This window comes from Rhea americana, unplaced genomic scaffold (assembly GCF_003343005.1).
Source record: "Rhea americana isolate MKP2758 unplaced genomic scaffold, rheAme1 scaffold_182, whole genome shotgun sequence".
NCBI lineage: Eukaryota > Metazoa > Chordata > Aves > Rheiformes > Rheidae > Rhea > Rhea americana.
The window spans coordinates 124,458-142,080 of record NW_028185950.1 but is presented as its reverse complement, the minus strand read 5'-3'; the positions used below and the strand labels follow the sequence as shown (position 1 = coordinate 142,080).

The window sequence follows — 17,623 nt, the reverse complement described above, 5'->3', positions numbered from 1 at the left end:
ATCGGAGCACAGGATCAGTAAACAAGAGAGAAGATATGTCCATGAAGTGCTTTCCCTAGTAACTCACGTGATGCTGCGCACCATGAGTGTTTCATTAATTGCTATAAAACTGTAATATGACAGACTCAATTCTGAGCTGACAGTAACAGGCTAGAGCCCATTYGTCTGCACCTCACTGTTCAGCTGCCTCAGATAGACACAAACTAGCGGCAGTAGGAAGGGGCATCCTTACCATTATGCTTAGATCCACCGCGTCGGCTAAGTCTTCCAGAAATGTGTCTTAACCTCTACATTGCACTAGGGTGACTGACTAGAGCTAGTAAACTTCAGCAAACGCACATTAATGTCCTCTGCACACTTCAATTTCAAGGGAACCTTTGGGAACAAGTGCTAAGTACCACATACGGCTTTATGACTCCTCACGGGCTTCCCTGAATTTTCAGTCTTTCTTCGGCAGCCTGATTTCAGTGTAAACCACTTCACTAGGAAATCTTCTATTATCTTATAATCTTCTTATACCTTACAGTAACTTATACTTGCATCAAAGCTTACTGTCCTTTTAAAAACACATTCTGCCTTCCTTTTCTCTTGAAATTTCTTTAAATTCTTTCAGATTTGATGGGCTTTATATGTAAATACATAGAACATGCAGAACACTCCAAGCACAACCAGAACCCATTCCAGTGTCCCTTTAGCATCTCCATCTTCCACTTCTGTTCTGCGTAGATAACATACAGAAGAAATGAAAAAAAAAATCTTAACTGGGTACCTTTTCAGACAAGGCCTTTAAACTGTCTAGAAACCTCTGCCAGAAATCCTTGAAGAGGGGCCGATCAATTTTCTTCAGACTATCTTTGGTGCTGGCATCCACACTGACATACAGCTGCGTTACTGGCTCAAGGTTCCTTRGTAATAAAAAGGAGAGAATTGTTATTTTCAGACACTTCTGCTAACTGAATTTGTGCTTTCTTACCAAAGCACACATAAAACATAGTAACTCAGAACAAGCTGCTACTCTGGTCCACTAGTAAAAGAAACTGCACAGTATTTACAGGGAAATCAAACTTTAATGGATCATCTTTGCCAAAATGGCCATAGTCTTCATAGCAAGAAGTTAAGATCTACTTTCACCAAATAATACACCCCAAGGCTAGGAGTGTCACATGTGCAGAGGGCTCAGATGACTTTTTAATGAACAGACAGAAACACATTTCATGCTAGTGTAGCTGCTTTACAAAGCTGGCTGTGATGAGAAGAGTCTCCTTGGGTTCACACAAGGCATAGAAAGACATTGCTTCGTATTCTACCTCTGAGGTTAAAAACCAAAAAATTCAACCCCTTTCCCAAAAGCCCTACCGTTTGCCTTGGCCTGCAGAAAGGTAATGCTGTTCAGTAGAAATACACCTGTAGGTCAGCCGATTTCTACTGCTGGACAGGTAGAACCTACCTACCTGCAGCTTGTGTCACCAGTCAAATAGTTTTTGGAGAAAAATCAAAGCTGTTTAGAAAATAAAACAAACATGACCCATATTTCACATAAATCCTGCAGTGATGTCCCTGGTCATGTAACAGTGCTGAGCGTGGCTTTTATGAGCCCAGCACAGGTAACGTCTGCGAGATTAAACCTCCTCTGCYGTGTTAAGAGCCTGCGAACAGTCCAACCCATTCCCATCAACCCCAAGGGTGTAACAGAGCCAGCTGTGCGCACACATCACAGGGAAAGCGGAGAGGACAGCAAACGATGCTGCGGTCTATTAGCAAAGGGATAACGAAGGGCAAACGAGTGACAAACTGAAGCGAGCTCCCTTGCCACAGACAAACCAGATGAAGCAAGTGGATGCTGACACCCGCTCCTCCGCTGGGTGGTGGCACGGCTGTACGCTCATCAAGCACCGGGTAAGCACAAGGAAGCCGCTTGCCTTCACAGGGTCCACGAGATGARATGACAGCCTCCAAATGGCACTGTGTAGCTCTTTAGCTCTCAACACTTTTCAGATGACATTAAGGAGGAATCTTTTGTGAGGCTTTTTTGTGAAGGCTGTTAATGATACAGGCTATACTTTCATTCTGGTTTGGTTCTTTAGAAGAGAAGAAATTAGAACCTTTTGTTCAGCTGCCGAACAATGCTACCCAAAWATATAATAAACTTCCCCCCTGAAGGCAACAAAATGACAAGACCCGTCCAGAATGAGACAAAGCAGAGCTGTTAGTGGTCAAAAAAAATCCTATCACTCAACATGAATGTGCTATCAACCTAGCTAAACACATTCTCTCTATACCTAAATAGACAGAAGAATAAAACAGCAAAGAACAAATTTAATACTTTTAGGGTTTTGTGCGTGCATGTATGTGCGTGCGTCAAAAAACTTTTCTGGACCAGCAGCCCAAAAGCCACAATCTTCAAAATGTTCTAGGCATAAATGGATCAAAGTATTTAATTACAAGCAACACAGCCAGAATATTCTTTTCTTTCCTTCAYGCTACATTTGCCTAATTAAGAGGCCTCACTGAAGATGGAGTGAGCRTTTTTCAAAACATGAGCTGAGAAAGTAATCTCTTCTCAAAGGATATGTATCCTACTGACAGGCACTAGCCAGCACACTCAGCACCATCATACTGCAGAAAGCTAAGAAGCAATGTAAAGAGATCCCAGTCAGGGTTCACAGAGCTCTCAGCAGATGTGACTGGACCTAAAACTACTAGGTGAGACTTGTGCATGCTCTCCAAGGGGAAAGCATGGAGRGGACAGTCAAGGAAGTCCTGCTCATCACCAGGAAGAAACGCAACAGCTCCCCGTACAYGGCTACATCTCATAATTACTGTGAAATTTAGTGGCACGGTACCACAATAGATTTTCCAAGGTTCTTCATTATTTTTGGTTATAATTTACAAACAAGACTGGCTTAGACAGCTGACATCCAGTCCAAGAGACCAAGTTTGAATTATTGCATTTGCCACTTGCAAGATGAACTCAGGCCTAACTCCTGACTGATCAGCATAAAACAACTAATGAACAAAAAACTGGCTTCAGACTACTAGCCATAATGCTTTCAATTGCAAGGAAAAAATAGGCAACATTTTAAAAAAAGTATCAACATGAGCAAATGCTGTACGCACATAGATAAGGGCTCATGTTCACAGTCACTAATAGATCCAGGAAAAGGAATAGGACAAGAGACAGGAAGCAGCTGAATCTAAGCTCGCATGCAACAATATCTGATTAACTTCACCAAAAAAAAAAAAATGTGTGCACAGATCAACCACCAGTCCAAATATGAGAGGAGGAGGAGGAGAGGAAAGAGGATGGCACAGCCTGCATCAGTCCTGGGACTCAGCAAGCGAGCCATGCTACTGCAGAGCCTGTGGGCCTATTTCTTAGGCACAGGAAACACTCCATGCCGCTTTCTGAGTTTGCTCACTGCGTGCTAGAAGTCATGCTGCCTATTTTAAGGCTAAGTTTTAGACTATAGCTCCCCAYTGCTGACAGCTGAAGATTAAGTTGGTGCATATTTCAATTCCCATATTAAGCAAATCATTTGCTTTGATTAGCCAAAGAGTAGTTGCAATTTAAGACAGCAAGACTAGCATTTTATCACTCTTTTAAAAAAAAAACAAACAAACAAACAAACAAAAAAAAAAATTTGGCAGATCCTTAAGAAAGGATCTTCAAAATATAGCGTACAGTCTCTTTTTTAAAAATGGTGGTTTTAGGAAGGAGCAATTTCTGTCTATCAGGCACATAATACATGACTTAAAGTAACTTGATTACACAATTATTCAATCATCTGGAATGTCTTTGTAGTGTATAATTATTCAGTCAAAAATTGCACGGCTCTCCCCCCGTCACTGCCATACTCAGACCAAGGAAAGGAAGTAAAAAGGAAGCTCTGTTAGAGAGCACTGATATGGAAAGGCATTGAACTGAAATGACAGGCTGACCAAGTACCCAAAACACTCCACATATCACCGTTAACTTACTCAGGTAACTCCAGGTTGGAGTTTGCATGCATTTTTAGCTGATGGTGTTCCAACAAGCTCCCAGTCACCTTGCAGCTCACACTGCAGGCAAGGGAAGGGCATTAACTAGATTTCTTTGCTACACTGCTTCAGTCTTAGTTAAAAGTGGCTTGGATGCTCAAAAACCATYAGAAACAGGAATTTTTTGCACTTGTAAATGCTATTTCAGAGTATATTAAACTGTTGTGAATGCTAATTAGTACAATTCCTCCAAGAACCAGGTAAAAACTACTGATCCCATTTTTGCAGATGAGGATGATAAATCACTGTGCTTTTCATCTGTGCTTAAACTGTCCTCAGTGCCCATTCCTGGAGATGCTGGACTACACAGAGCTTTGGTTTGAGCCTTTATTGCTGTTCTTGTAGAGTCAGAGCAAAGATCAGACTGCAACAGAAGCAGGCAAACAAGACAGACGATTTATGACTTCTGCCTCCTGCTCTGTCGGAAACACTCACCTTAGTTATCTACATCCCCAAGCACAAAACACAGCAAACAGTTCRCTCTGTTCTTCCCCCCTCCACAMACACACACCCCCCTGGGAGATRCTATATTACATTCACTTCACTTCCAGAAGTAATCACACTTTGTTTAAGAGATACAGAAAAGAAAAATCAAGCTGGGAAAGAGATGAGAAAGACTATAGAGAGATTACAGTTAAAAGCAAATAGATGCTGAATAGTCCTTTTCATTGCCAGCACTCGTGCAGAGTCGACTCTGATAAGCGATAAAATAAAGTACAACATAGCTCGCCACAGAAATCTCTTACTAGGGAGTTACTTTCTCAGACTCTTACCTAATCTCCTCTGGGAACTGTGCATTTGTAACCAGGAAACTAGAGATGTTATGTTGGTGCAGAAGCTTCAAGAACCGGTTGATCTCTGGGTACATGATCGGCTCTCCCACCAGAGACAGTGCACAGTGCTTCGCTGTCATTGCTTCTTCAAAACGATCCACTTTAACTCCTGACACACCTGCAAGACGAGGAAAAAATAGGCAGAAATTACCCCCAATCGCTACCAAGTACCTACAATCATTTCCTACTACAAGCCATATATCCTCACCTAAAACACTGCAGCACAAATAAGAGACCAGTAATAACTATACCGCTYCGCAACCAGCCACAGATGACACTAGTCCGCTGCCAGTGTCAACCAACACTGCTCTACTGAAAGCCACAAAGCAGCATCCATTCACACTGCGTTTGGGGCTCAACTGAAAGATTACTTTTTACTTGTAACAGTCAAGTCAAAATTTCTCTTGCTAGTCCTCAATGACGCCTAAATGCTGGGATAGAAACACAAGAACAAAAAAAAAAAATAAATAAAATCAGTGCCACTACAAGTAGATACTTAAAAAAAAGAAAGAGCAAATGAGGTTATGTTTCTCTCCACTGCTAACCACAGAACAGCCCTATGGTCAAGCGAAGACAAACTCCTGAAAGGAGCTGGGCATACTGGGCAAACAGTGCAAAAACCACTATGCATCAATACTAGCAACTAAGTGAAACATAACTCCACAGAGACAGAGGATTCGTTTAAAAACAAAAATCAACACAGCACAGTTCTGACCGGGAAGAAAAATTTCAGAAGAGAAAAAAGCAAGAAACTCAAGTGTGGCATCCACGTGAAACAGCTATCAGATGCAGGTTTAACCAACCTGAACCATCTCCATAATACCCACAAGACAGCAGAGGAGAGGGGTGAATATTCTTCTGTCCCATCTGTACCTGACTAAAGTGCTCAGAATCCTGAATGAATTTGGCAGATCACAAACAAGCTTTTGTTCCAAATATGTCGCTTAACGTTTCCTTTACACGCCTTGATGCACTTGAATAACATCTGAGGTTTTGGATTGGGGGTTGGTCTGTTTTACAAAAATCCAAAAACTTAAGTTTGAAACCAGGTCCTCAGCTCACCTCACGTTGCCTAGACGCTGGAGCTCTAACAGTACAGAAAATTACACACTYTGCTGCAAAGCCAAGATGAAGAGAGACATTCAGGGGTATTACTTCAGCCTCACACAGAAAAGCTAGTTTGTGATCAGAGCAAAGCTTAGTGCCTTTTAAACCAGCTAGACTCAGTCCTGGGTAGGTGACAAAACTGATTGTTATTGTGCAGAAACTTGACAAAACTAAATGAGAACGTAATTTGAAAAGAAAGGAGACTCTCAGCCACGTACATTARAGGACTGACATTTCTATGCCTAACACTACTGTAGGTCATGTTTTGGAATTAATTAATCTATCTTCCTTGGTATCTTGCAATTGGATTATGATAATTACAGTGCCTGCTTTATAAGTAGACAGAAGAAAATCTGTAAAGCTCTCAAGAATAACTTTCTCAAAATAGTTTACAGCAAACCTGGCACATATTAAACACCCTGCAGAGGAGGAGAGAGGCTTTATAAGCAGTCGTTTGACCACATAAATCACAAGCTAGACAGAGGTAAACTAAGAGATTAGTGGCTATTCCAAGCAGCATGTGAACTCTGACACTTTCAGCTGCTGTAACACTGCYGCACTCGAACTCTGCTCCCGTTTACGGTCTTCCCTCTGCCTTCAGCCAGCAATGAACTTCAAAGTCTGAGCACGGGGAGATTTTTAATGGCACACAACAGGTCCAGTGGGGAAGCAGGAGCTAGGAGCCTTAGGAACGTGAGCTGCACCTGCAAGAGGCAGTGACTTACAGCTTCTGGGTCCTGTTGAGTTCAGATCTCAGTGGGAGCCCCTGCTTCACATGCAGCCAAGACACCTTTGATCAGCACATCTCCCTTGAAAGGGCTGACTCCTGCTGCTCTCCTACCGGTTGCTGGAGAAGAAAAGCATCATCTGGCACATCACCCTGGAGAGGCTGGCTGTTGATATCAGGTACCCCTCTGCAAGTGTGTGTGCACCAGTGATCACAGATGCACTGCAGGTGAGTGGGAAGACAAGGAATGTGTTTCATCTACTCTTATGATAAAATACACGCAACTTGAGATCTCTTTTTAGGTCTCTTTTTACGACCCAATCATTCAAAACAACAACTTGTAAGCCAGAAAGGCTTCCCAGTTCAGTTCAGGTAATGCACTTCCATTTCTSTTCGCCTTTCCTAAGCTAAACCAGGGCTAAGACATCTTCTCTCCTATTTTTGAATTATGTTCCTACTCTGTGTATGCCCTTGAGAAGGGCACAGAGATTTACTAGTCACCACCTAGAAAATGTATCAAATTCTTTCACATCTCCCACCTTAGCTCCCTATCAGTAGYATGTCTCTCCATTGGTTTCTTTAAAGGAGAATCGTGTGACATATTGATTAATGGCTGTGGTCTTCAAAAGCCATGCCAAGCATAGCAATAATAAAAGAGGAGAGGACGTATCATCGCCTTTAAAAGCATGCATATAGAGACTCCTATACTGAGGGTGGAGGGTCACCATCTATTTTTCTGTTTCTTCAGAAAATACCTTTTTTACTACAGTGAGTGAAATCAATAGATCAGATTACAAGGCAAGTTTGTCATTTCCTTCAGCATGCACAGCAAGTCTGTGCATCTGCATTAGACCGTAAAGCCTAGCACTAGTACTAAAAAGAAGCACCAATTTATGCAAATTAATTAGAGTATTATCTCAGCAGCACTACTGCATTTGAAAGCCTCAAGGGCCCTCTAGCTAAGGCATGTTCCCCATGCTTTTCTTCTCCATCAGCTTGAATAATCTGGTCTGCTCTACCTTAGGGGTCAGTTTTCAAACACTTAATTAGTAGATGTGCACAGCACCCAGCTGGAAACTTCACTGAAGCCAACGTGGCAGTCCACACTGCACCTGGTCAGAGCTACTCAGCCCAGCTGCAACCCATCTTCCCTCCCAAACTCTCTCCCCCTCTACAACAAAGCAATCTAGTCCATCACTCTGCTCAAATYTTTTTTTTTTTTTTTTAATCAATCATAATAAAATCCAGACTACTATTTGTGGCATGCTGCTAAGTTCTGTGGAACTAGACAGTCATGTTTTCTGCCTGAGGCACTTCCAACCTGGACAGAGTACAACTCTGACACCATACACACTCTCTCCCGGGGCTTCAATTTACTGCACAATGTTTCAACTCAATTTTGCCTTCACTGATTCTACTCTAACAATATTTTCACACGCACCTCAGGGAAAGGAGAATGTAAAATTCACAGAATGTAATAGCTGGCTACTGGGCTTAAGTTTTTCATGTTTTTTCTTTGGCTTAATAAACCTTTTTCTTTTTGGCTCCCAAGACAGGAAGCGTGTTGTCATCTATCACTGTAAAAATGTAACACATCTTCTTTCTTCACTTTGCAACACAATTCTAATCCAGAGCTCTTCTCAGACTTTCTCCCCTTTCATTGTTCAAGGTCAAGTATAACCGTGCTTAGGAAGTACATGCAAGTTTTAGGGAATGTTGGAAATTTGTTTAGCTGAAAATAAGTTCAGTAAGTTTTCAAATGCTCCCAAGCCTATCTACATTCTTTCCTCCTCCATACTTTGTTTTGTGAAGACAGCAAGGGGTAGTAAGAGAACAGGATAGCTATTACAAAGTTTGAAGGTGGTTTTAAACTGTTTCCCTTGCTTGGCTTTTAGCAGAAGGTCAGACTTGCAGATACCTGCAAAAAGAATTTTGCTTTTCACCTTTCTCCATTGTAAACACCAGACATTCCTGCYCTACAGGGCAATACATCAATCAGTTGCAAGAGAAGCTGCATGCAAAAGTATTTGTCACCTTAAACAACATATTTCCCTTGAAAAATGTCCCATAAATTATTATTTTTGGTCAAATGCTGCCTAACAAAAGGGAAGCAAGTTGTTGCTTTTAGGACTTTTAATAGTTCTAACAAAAATCACAGAAATGCTGGTTAGAAGGACTTTTGCATGTCTCTAGGCCAACCTCCCGCTCAAAGAGGACAGTTGCCACGCTGGATYGGGGTGACAGTGGCTTTGCTTAAAATGCTTGAAAACGTCTGAGGCTGGAGGGCTCCCCCACCTCTCTGGAGACTTGTCCCAGAGCTGCACCTCCTTCTGCAGAATAAGCTTATTTAATCTATTTAATGTTACATTCAACCTGAACCTGCCAAGCAGCAGCTCACAGCTGTTGCCCCTTAGTCCATCGTCCCACATGGGTCTCCCAGCTGGGACTGACACACAGGGCTATCACAACACTCATGCAGAACCCTCCAACTTCTTGCTGAACAACATTCCCAGTTCCTCAGACTGCCCTGCCTTGATTGCTGGCAGCTGTGCTTTGGTTGGAGTGATGGAAATGCACTACCAACATCAAATGCTTCCTTCTGCTGTAGCTCCTCTTATCTTACCTCTTCCCTAAGGAACTTCTCTGACAAATTAACATCCTTCTCCCTTATCCTATGGCAACACCTTCACTTCTGTCCCATTCTCCCCAGCACCTACTTGTTCCTCATGATCTCCCGAGCTGAAATTCAATCCCATAGTATTTCCCTATACGTGCAGTGTACAGCYAGAACTTGTTATTCTGGCTGTTCTCCATCCAGTTCAGAATGGGAACTTCTACGGAACTGACTTCCTRGAGAGGTCTTGGCCTGAGTGCCTGATTCAAACTAGCAACTCCATGAGTAAAACGATGCTCACGGGACCCTAACCTGAGTTACTTTTCCTCCTATTATGTAAGTGTGAATGAGACARAGTAACTCTCCTCTGCTGACAATAGTTCTTCCCTGTCACATCTCTAATCCATTGGGTTCTCTCTGCACACAGACAAACAAATGAGCTCCTAAAATGACAGCCAAGGCTAAGGCTCATCTTGCACATTTTACGGATGCTTCATTTACCTCCCACTGCTCACACAGCCTCCACTGTCAATTAGGAAGAGCAGAGCTCTAGACCCGTCCTGCCAAGCTGGCTAGCTTTTACAGTGCACAGAGTTGACCTTGGCAGAATAGCCAAGTTTTATGTTTGAAAAAAGAAAAGAGAAATAAAATAGATATAACAGATGTACAATGAACTCACAAGCAGTTCATATGCTAAGCAAGATGCAGTAATTTTTAGAGGCTTAAGAGGTGCTTAGCACCTGGAGCTTCAGTTACAAACAAATGTTTATCAAAAAACAAACAAAAACCCCAAACAAGAATAAACACACGTACAACTGAATGCTTTAGCACTACAGAAGCTTCCACCCTCACCCAAGAAAAGAGCAAAACAGCTACAAAGATGCCCAAGAGGCAACTACATTCAACTTTCTCAAAGGYAGCAAATGATACTCAATGTTCTAATGCCATGAAAAAGGCAAAATGTCTCAGAAAACAAGTAATCAATGTGCCATGAAAGCATCACACCTGCACACTTTCTGAAATTAGTTACAAATTTTATGCTTCCTTCCTAGCATTCTGCAGATCAAAATGYTTTGAATTTTGCTTTGAAGATGCTGCTGTTGATTATCTTCCAGTAGTGTCATTAATGGGAGAAAATAGGAGAAGATACCTTTGAACTGCTTGATCATATTCTGATGGTTCTCAATAGCCTCCTGCAAGATCATTTCAGGTTGATCCGTTTTCCATCGCCACTCTGTACCCACCGGATTTGTATGATGTCTGAAGGAAAAGAGACCGAGTTACTCATTGCATTTTGTAACATACAAGGAAGAATCCATCTGTTGCCCTGAGTACTTTGGCATTGCTTAATAAAATAAAAAGCAATAGTAAGTTTGCAGCAAGATCCCACTTCTGACACAACCCACAGATCTGATCTTWAAAAAATAATTCTTATCTTCCTTTCCTCCCAGGCTCCAGTTTCCCAGAAGGAAAAATGGACCTTACAATTCATACCAAAATTAACATAGCTATTTGAATCAAGGGAAAGAGGTTTCTAAGCATTTAAAATGATGTTTTGCAGCCAGAAAGGCTTCTGTAATAAAKGAAAACTAGTTCTACCTCCTCTTCTGACCATAGCTGCATCAATTACTCTAAGTCTTAAGCAATTTTTAGCTTTACTGTAAAGGTACCAATTGCTTCCCTGAGAAGAGAAAGATTTGTTTCTAACCCAATCCCTGTGTAATGTTCTGGTAACAAGACAAATGCGGCAGACTACTACTAATACATAAAGAGACTAGGAAGTTTACAATACGCCAGAGATGCATCTGTGATGGATCTGCTTAACTCCCCAGATTTATTCAGTAGAGGCTTCTCATTATTTGAGTTCTGCTAGTTACTAAGAAACTCCAATGCAAAAAATAAAAAAAACCCAAAACATTAACTTCTCTGAGCCAAAGCAGACTGGATGAATAAAAGCAATCCATCTTTCATCTGAAGGACAGCAACYGTTAAACAGCTGGGCACATTCTGTTAAAAAGCCAACCATACCTACCCAGAAAGGATCGCTACTCTCACACGGAAAAGGTCTATCCAAGCAAATCCAGTATCAACACAGTTGGAAGATACTAGAAGTTTCCCCTCATTCCCTTCTTTGACATGAAAAGATGTTAAGGTATTTTAAATCACCTGGACAACATGCATCCTGACCAGCAGATGAAATACTACAAGCAACTCGTGTGGTACACAACATGGTCTCATCTAGACAGCCTACAATCCAGAAAGAGTCTCTGTAAGAGTATGGACCTCTCCCTAGTGAAAGAAATAGCATTAACGGACTAACACAGCTCTAGATAAGAACACAATATCAAGCAACACAAACTCGAGCRTTTTCTGACCGCAGATCTCTGGTTCATCTGCTGCTCTCATCATCATTCCTGGAGAAGCTGACTTACTCAGTTTTCCAACTACACGGCATCAGGACGTGACATTCAATATTTAATTGAGGGAGGACAGACATAGGGAAACATTTTTTCAGAATTAAGTGGCTGGTTCAACGTCTAGCAAGGACAAATCAAGACTCCGACTAACTCCTTCAAGTGAGAAAGATTTGCAGCTCCATATTTTCACAGCACTAAAATACATGAATTCTGGAGCTGGCATCTGCTAAAGTAGCTTTCTGGCCCAAAGGTTTTTGTCCCCTTCAAGGGCAAAAATTCAAAACACTGCTCTCTGAAACTGCTTTAGCACTTCAAAGATAATAACCTTTAAGCTGAAACAACTCTGCCTTTTGGATTTCCCACTTTTTCAGGCTGCCAGTGTGGAAAATTTTCTGAATGCTAGCTATAAAAAAGCATTTATAAAATCCTTACATGTTTAACTACATAGCTTGTACCTTGTACATTTAATAGGGCAAGTTGGCAGAAAATCAATAGACTCTTGATGCACTCTGGACAACCATTAATTATTAGTGTTTAACAGTCCTTGAATTTTTAACACATTCTAACTGTTTATTAAACACACCAGGTCATGTCTACAAAGCAGCTTATTTGGCAAAAAGCAGTTCTCCACTCATATAAAAGAAACACAAATATTTGGTGGCTTATAAGACTGTTTCACAGTCTCTTGCACACATGAAATTTCACTGTTACTTTTCCATTCCCCTGCAGGCTCTGTGACCCCCTACATCATCCACCTCACTAACTATCCAAATCTTGAGAAGCACTGAAAGYAGAAATACCAGCAGGTAATTGCGCACAGTACTCCTGCCCTTCTCACAATAACACATCATACTAGTACAATAAAGGTTTGGGTCTATGCATTTAGAGAACTTCAGGTCYGAAACACGCTAATTTGAGAAGCTGCCCCAATACTCCAAAGACAAGTCATGACTACTCCAGCAAACCACCATGAGAAAGTGACAAAAGATCAYGCCAAACACAACATGGACTTCTCAGCTCTTCCCTAGCTAATGGAGATGGCCCCCCACTGAACTTTTCTYGCATTCTCATCAGACCTCTGATCTACCAGTATTGTTTGCCAACGTTACCAAAACGTCCCCAAYTGTCAATCAGACCTCAGTGAGGGAAAACGTATGCTTCAGTGGAGCAGTGCATTCAGCTCCCTAATCAGTTCTATGTTGCTTTAATAAATCAGCTTTTGCTTGATCATCGGGGCAAGTCCATTCAGCATTACTAATTCCAGTGATGGAAACAGGAAAGGGAATTTATTGCAGTGCCTTTACAAAAAAGAAGCATTTCCCCCCTGCACCTGCTYATATAGAGAGGAAGGGGTTTTTTGTTTGTTTGAAGTCTGGCAATTTCTGGATTTGTGCCTCTTGCCATCTCTGTTAGCAGACAGTCAGAAACCATGAGTAAAGATGGTCTTGGGGTCAGGACTCTTAAATGAATGTTGATTCTCCAATTGACTCCTGGCGTGGCCATAAGCAAACAAATGATCCTCTTAAAATAGCTGTACTCTCCTGTGAGCAAAACTTAATATTGAGTCTTCCAAGGAACTCTGAGGGAAAATGAAGCACAAATATAAAGCATCATTTACTCTAGTGAGCAATGATTGCTGCTGATAGCTGGCAGAGAACACGAAGGTGAGGAAAGGCTAGCAGCAGCGATGATTGAAGGATAGAGAATATGATTCCTAGGAATGGACAAGAGGAACAGAGCAGAACAACAGAGTTCAAGAAAGCAGACTTCAGTGAAYTCTGAAAACTTACAGGTGAGATCCCAGAGCAGGAAAGTTTCAAGGCAAAGGAGTTCAGGAGAACTAACAGTTTTTTTAAACCTTATTAAGGTAGAAGTGCAAACTGTGGCAATAAAAAGAAAAGACATGAAGTATAACAAGAAACCAATCTGGCAGAATCACAATCTCTTCAATAACCTTAGTGGTCCTTCAGCTGAAAATAAAAAGGAGGACATAAGAGTATAGGGTCATAATCAGAAAGGTCAAAGCACAAAATAAGGTACAACTAGTAAAGGACATATAAAAAGGCTAACAAGAAAACCTTTCCCTGTAACGATATGAGGATTACGTGGCAGAAGTGAAATGTTGGTCCAACACGCAAGGAAGCAAAGCTTAATGTTTTTCCATRGGGACAAGAAAACCAAGTGTTGAGTCTTTTCTTTTGCTTCTCCCCAATGGCAATGGAAAGAACTCAAATTACACTAGAAAGAGGACAGGTTAGAGTACTTATCTAAATGAAGTGTTTTCAAATGTCTAGGTGTCATCAAATTCATCCTAGAGAGTGTGGATGAACTGGCTGATGGAGTATCAGAACTATTAGCCATAAGCTAAGAGATCCTGGAGAACAGGTGAAAGGGATTTCAAGAAACTGGAAAAGTGCTAATGCAACACTCACTTCAGAGGGCAAAGATTTCTACATCAGTCTTTAAYCTCCAGTTCCTCAGAAAATTATGGACTAAAACAGCTTGTAACCCTCAGAAGACAGCATGGACATYAGTTAGAGCTAACACAAGTCTGTCAAGAACATTCCGTTGAAGACCACAGCTCTGTAGGCAAAGATAAAAACTGGAGGTCTAGCTTGTGATACTGTTTTACAAGACATTTTCACAATCTGCCCAAAGGAACTCTCTGTAGCTAGAATTATTTTGTAAGAGAATACACATCAGGATGGAAAATTTGAATCAAAGATTAGTTGCACTGGTTCATTAGGCAATTATGTCTRTCTGAAAGGGAATCTGTAGGCTTCTGTCCTGGGACTGGCCCTATTCATTCTATTTCAACAGCTGAATGATGGGATCAGGAAGCRGACTTACCACACCTGCAGGTGCAACCAAGATGGAAGGAGAAGCAAACTCATGGAGGATGGCATGCAATTAAAAAAAAAAACAAAACAAAACAAAAAAAACCATCACCACATCGATCATGTTATGTTGTGTTGTCAAAGTTTTCAGCTGACTGCAAAATGCAATGTGAGGAAGCACACAGTTAGGCAGTGCTTCTACAAAGAGGGAGCTGATAGCGATCATAACTGAACAGCAGTCAACAATATTATATAGCAGCAAAAATTCATACTGGGATGACAGTACAAGACAGAGTCCTAGAAAGCACTGCCTGAGAGGCAGATGGAAGCACTGAGATTTGAATCTCAAAGACAGGCAGAAGGGAAGAGATGATATTTGCCTGCAGCTACCAAGAGTAAAGGGATGGACTATTCTCCATGTGTGCAGAAGGAGCAACAACCTTAAAATTACAACCAGGAGAGATACCTGGGCATGCAGGAAGGGCAACAGTGCAACACTGCAGCAGACTACCTACAGTGGCCATAAAAATATCATCACTCCATATTTCTAAGAACTGGTTAGACAAAATATCTGTCAGAACTGATTTAGATGCACTTGACACTGCCTTGTAGCTGGAGATAAATTAAGATTCCAAGTTCCTTCTAGATCTGTTTTCTGCATTCAGACAATGTTCACTTACAAAGAAAAAAAGAAGTTCTTGCAACAATTAAAAAAAATCCCTATCTGAGCTGTTGAGAAAGTGGAACACAATATTTCCATAGAAACTTCCCATAAAATAACAGATAGTTATTTTTCAATGTTGCTCTGAGCAATCTTGTGTTAKATTTTAGAGTGGGCAAAATAATTTTTTTCCTCTTTTCTTGGATATACTCATTATAAAGCTTTTCAGAAGACAAGGAAATATTCATGAGTGTTGATGAAGTGAAAACAATTTCAGAGCAGGAAAAAAATGTGAAAATGAGATGAAAGTCAAATATTTGGACATCCAGATATTCAAAAAACCCTTCTCATTTCAAAAATAACAAAATATTCAGTATTTTCAAAAGAAAAACTTAAGTCTTTTCATTTCAGCTGTTTTAAAAATGACTTAAAGTTTTTCAGGAACAGCCCAAAATGAATTGTTGAATTTTAGATAAAACAAAACATGTCAGATCAACCCAGTTTCCTTGTTCCATTGAAACTGTATTGCARTTAAACCTTTAACCAGCAGTTCCCCTATGTGTTTTTTTCTTTTGTTTTTTCTTTTTAAAAAAATCAGTTGCTGAATCAAGAAATGMACCATTTTTCTTAAGAGAGTACCTTCTCCCATCATGCTGACTGACAGCAATACACACTGCTTCCAACAGGAAGGACTACTTTAGACCAGGTTCGTTTTGCTAGTTGCTCTGGGCTGAGAGAGGACAGTATTTTAGAAGAGTTTGGAAGGATCTACTTCTTTTCTAATTCACATTTCTGTGAATCTTAAGAATGAAAGATGCACAATGCTGAAAAATGACACCTCAGCTCTAAGAAACCTCCAAATGCTCATGCTATATACGGAGGACACTTTATAGAGGGAGGTGATGCTGAGCACCCCACAGAAGTCTGCCTCATCACCACGCCAATAGATTTCATTCTTTCCTAGCAAAACATGCACCACACTCAATAGGCAGTTTTAAAAACTATTTTAAAATTAGAGTAGTTAAAGCAGCAGGATGTACCAGGTCATGTTCAAAGTCCAGGTAGTCATCGGTTACTTCTGATGGAGTGATAGAACTGGGTAGCACTTATCAACCACCTGAAATAACTGTCAAGGCAGATACGAGCATTTTGTAGCAAATAATTTCATTATATTGATTACCAATGCTACAAGTACCTAAAGCAATAATAATAGCTACAAAAGTCAAGAAGTCCAAGGCCATAAAAACACACAGCATGATAGAGCAAGGTCACGAGATGAAAAGCATAGATTTCAGTCACAGTAATTTTTTTTTTTTTTTTGGTAGTATTTTTTTCATCCCTTCATGACATCTCTTTGCATAATAGGAATGACAATAACCCCTACTTCAGAGAGGAAGCTGGGAATCCTCATGTGGCAGATAATACCCGAGGGTCTGACTACACTGACAGTGACCACAGCCCCCACATTTTGATGCCTAGATTTGATAAAACAGTATCTAATTGGTAACGCTCAGCAGGGCGTTCTCTTTTATAGTACGAAGAGACACGAAGCAACTTCAGCCTGCTCAAACATTGCAAAACCCAAAGCGCTGCCTTAGCAAAGCCCCAACAACCCTGAGAGGCTGGAGAACAGGCACCCAGCTGAGGCAGTCACCCAGGTTCTAGCTCACATCTTACCCAACGGACCACATCAATGTTTTCTCCTGGAAATACCTCAAATGGATGCTTACAGTGCTGACAGAGCAGTGCATAAATTCACRTTCTGAGATCAAGGAGTTTTTTGTTTCTGTTTTTTTTTTCAACTATGGATAGCATATGTGTATTTTCTGACACCTTTTCCCACCCTCCCCCAAATTTAAAAGGTTACTTCAAGAGCTCCTGAGAGCCCAGCAGGCCTAAAGACGAAACAAGTGAAGAATCAGGTCTGAAGAGAATGACGACCTTCGGGTCACAATACTTTTCTTCAGTTCAGCTGGTTTTTGYTTACAGAACTCTAATCCTAGGAGAAGACATTCCTGACATACTGAAAAACAAGGATGAGCATCAGGAGATGCAGAGAGACTTCTTGAGGTTACAGGCACAGATTCTGAATATATTTTGCAGATGTGCAGTGCTGTCAACACCTTTGATCATATTATAATATTTCACATTTCCCTGAAGAATTAGCCTCCAGAGGCAACTTGTTTAATGAGAAGAAACTTTTGTTTTAATCTGTTTAAGAGCTATGTTTCTTCTCTCCCTCCTTTTCTTTAAAATTAATAACCTTCCTATGGGAGATTAATTTTTAATTCTGAGGGTCCTTAACCACTGTATTTTGGCCACACACATTCTGATAGTCTGAACAGAATTTCAGCTGGTACAAGTTAAAGCTGAAACCTTCAAATGCAAC

General features: G+C 40.9%; 1 protein-coding gene across 2 annotated transcripts in view; it reads right to left on the bottom strand.

Moving 5' to 3' along the window:
• LOC146597493 (S-adenosyl-L-methionine-dependent tRNA 4-demethylwyosine synthase TYW1-like) overlaps window positions 1–17,623 on the bottom strand; it is a 114,416-nt gene that overhangs the window by 56,525 nt on the left and 40,268 nt on the right. For both annotated transcript variants that reach the window (XM_085302013.1, XM_085302014.1), the window contains exons 11-13: window positions 10,470–10,579; window positions 4,812–4,989; window positions 770–905 (exon numbers count right to left, since the gene is read on the bottom strand). In XM_085302013.1, the coding sequence (XP_085158139.1) occupies window positions 770–905; window positions 4,812–4,989; window positions 10,470–10,579 (424 nt within the window). The remainder of the gene's footprint in view (window positions 1–769; window positions 906–4,811; window positions 4,990–10,469; window positions 10,580–17,623) is intronic.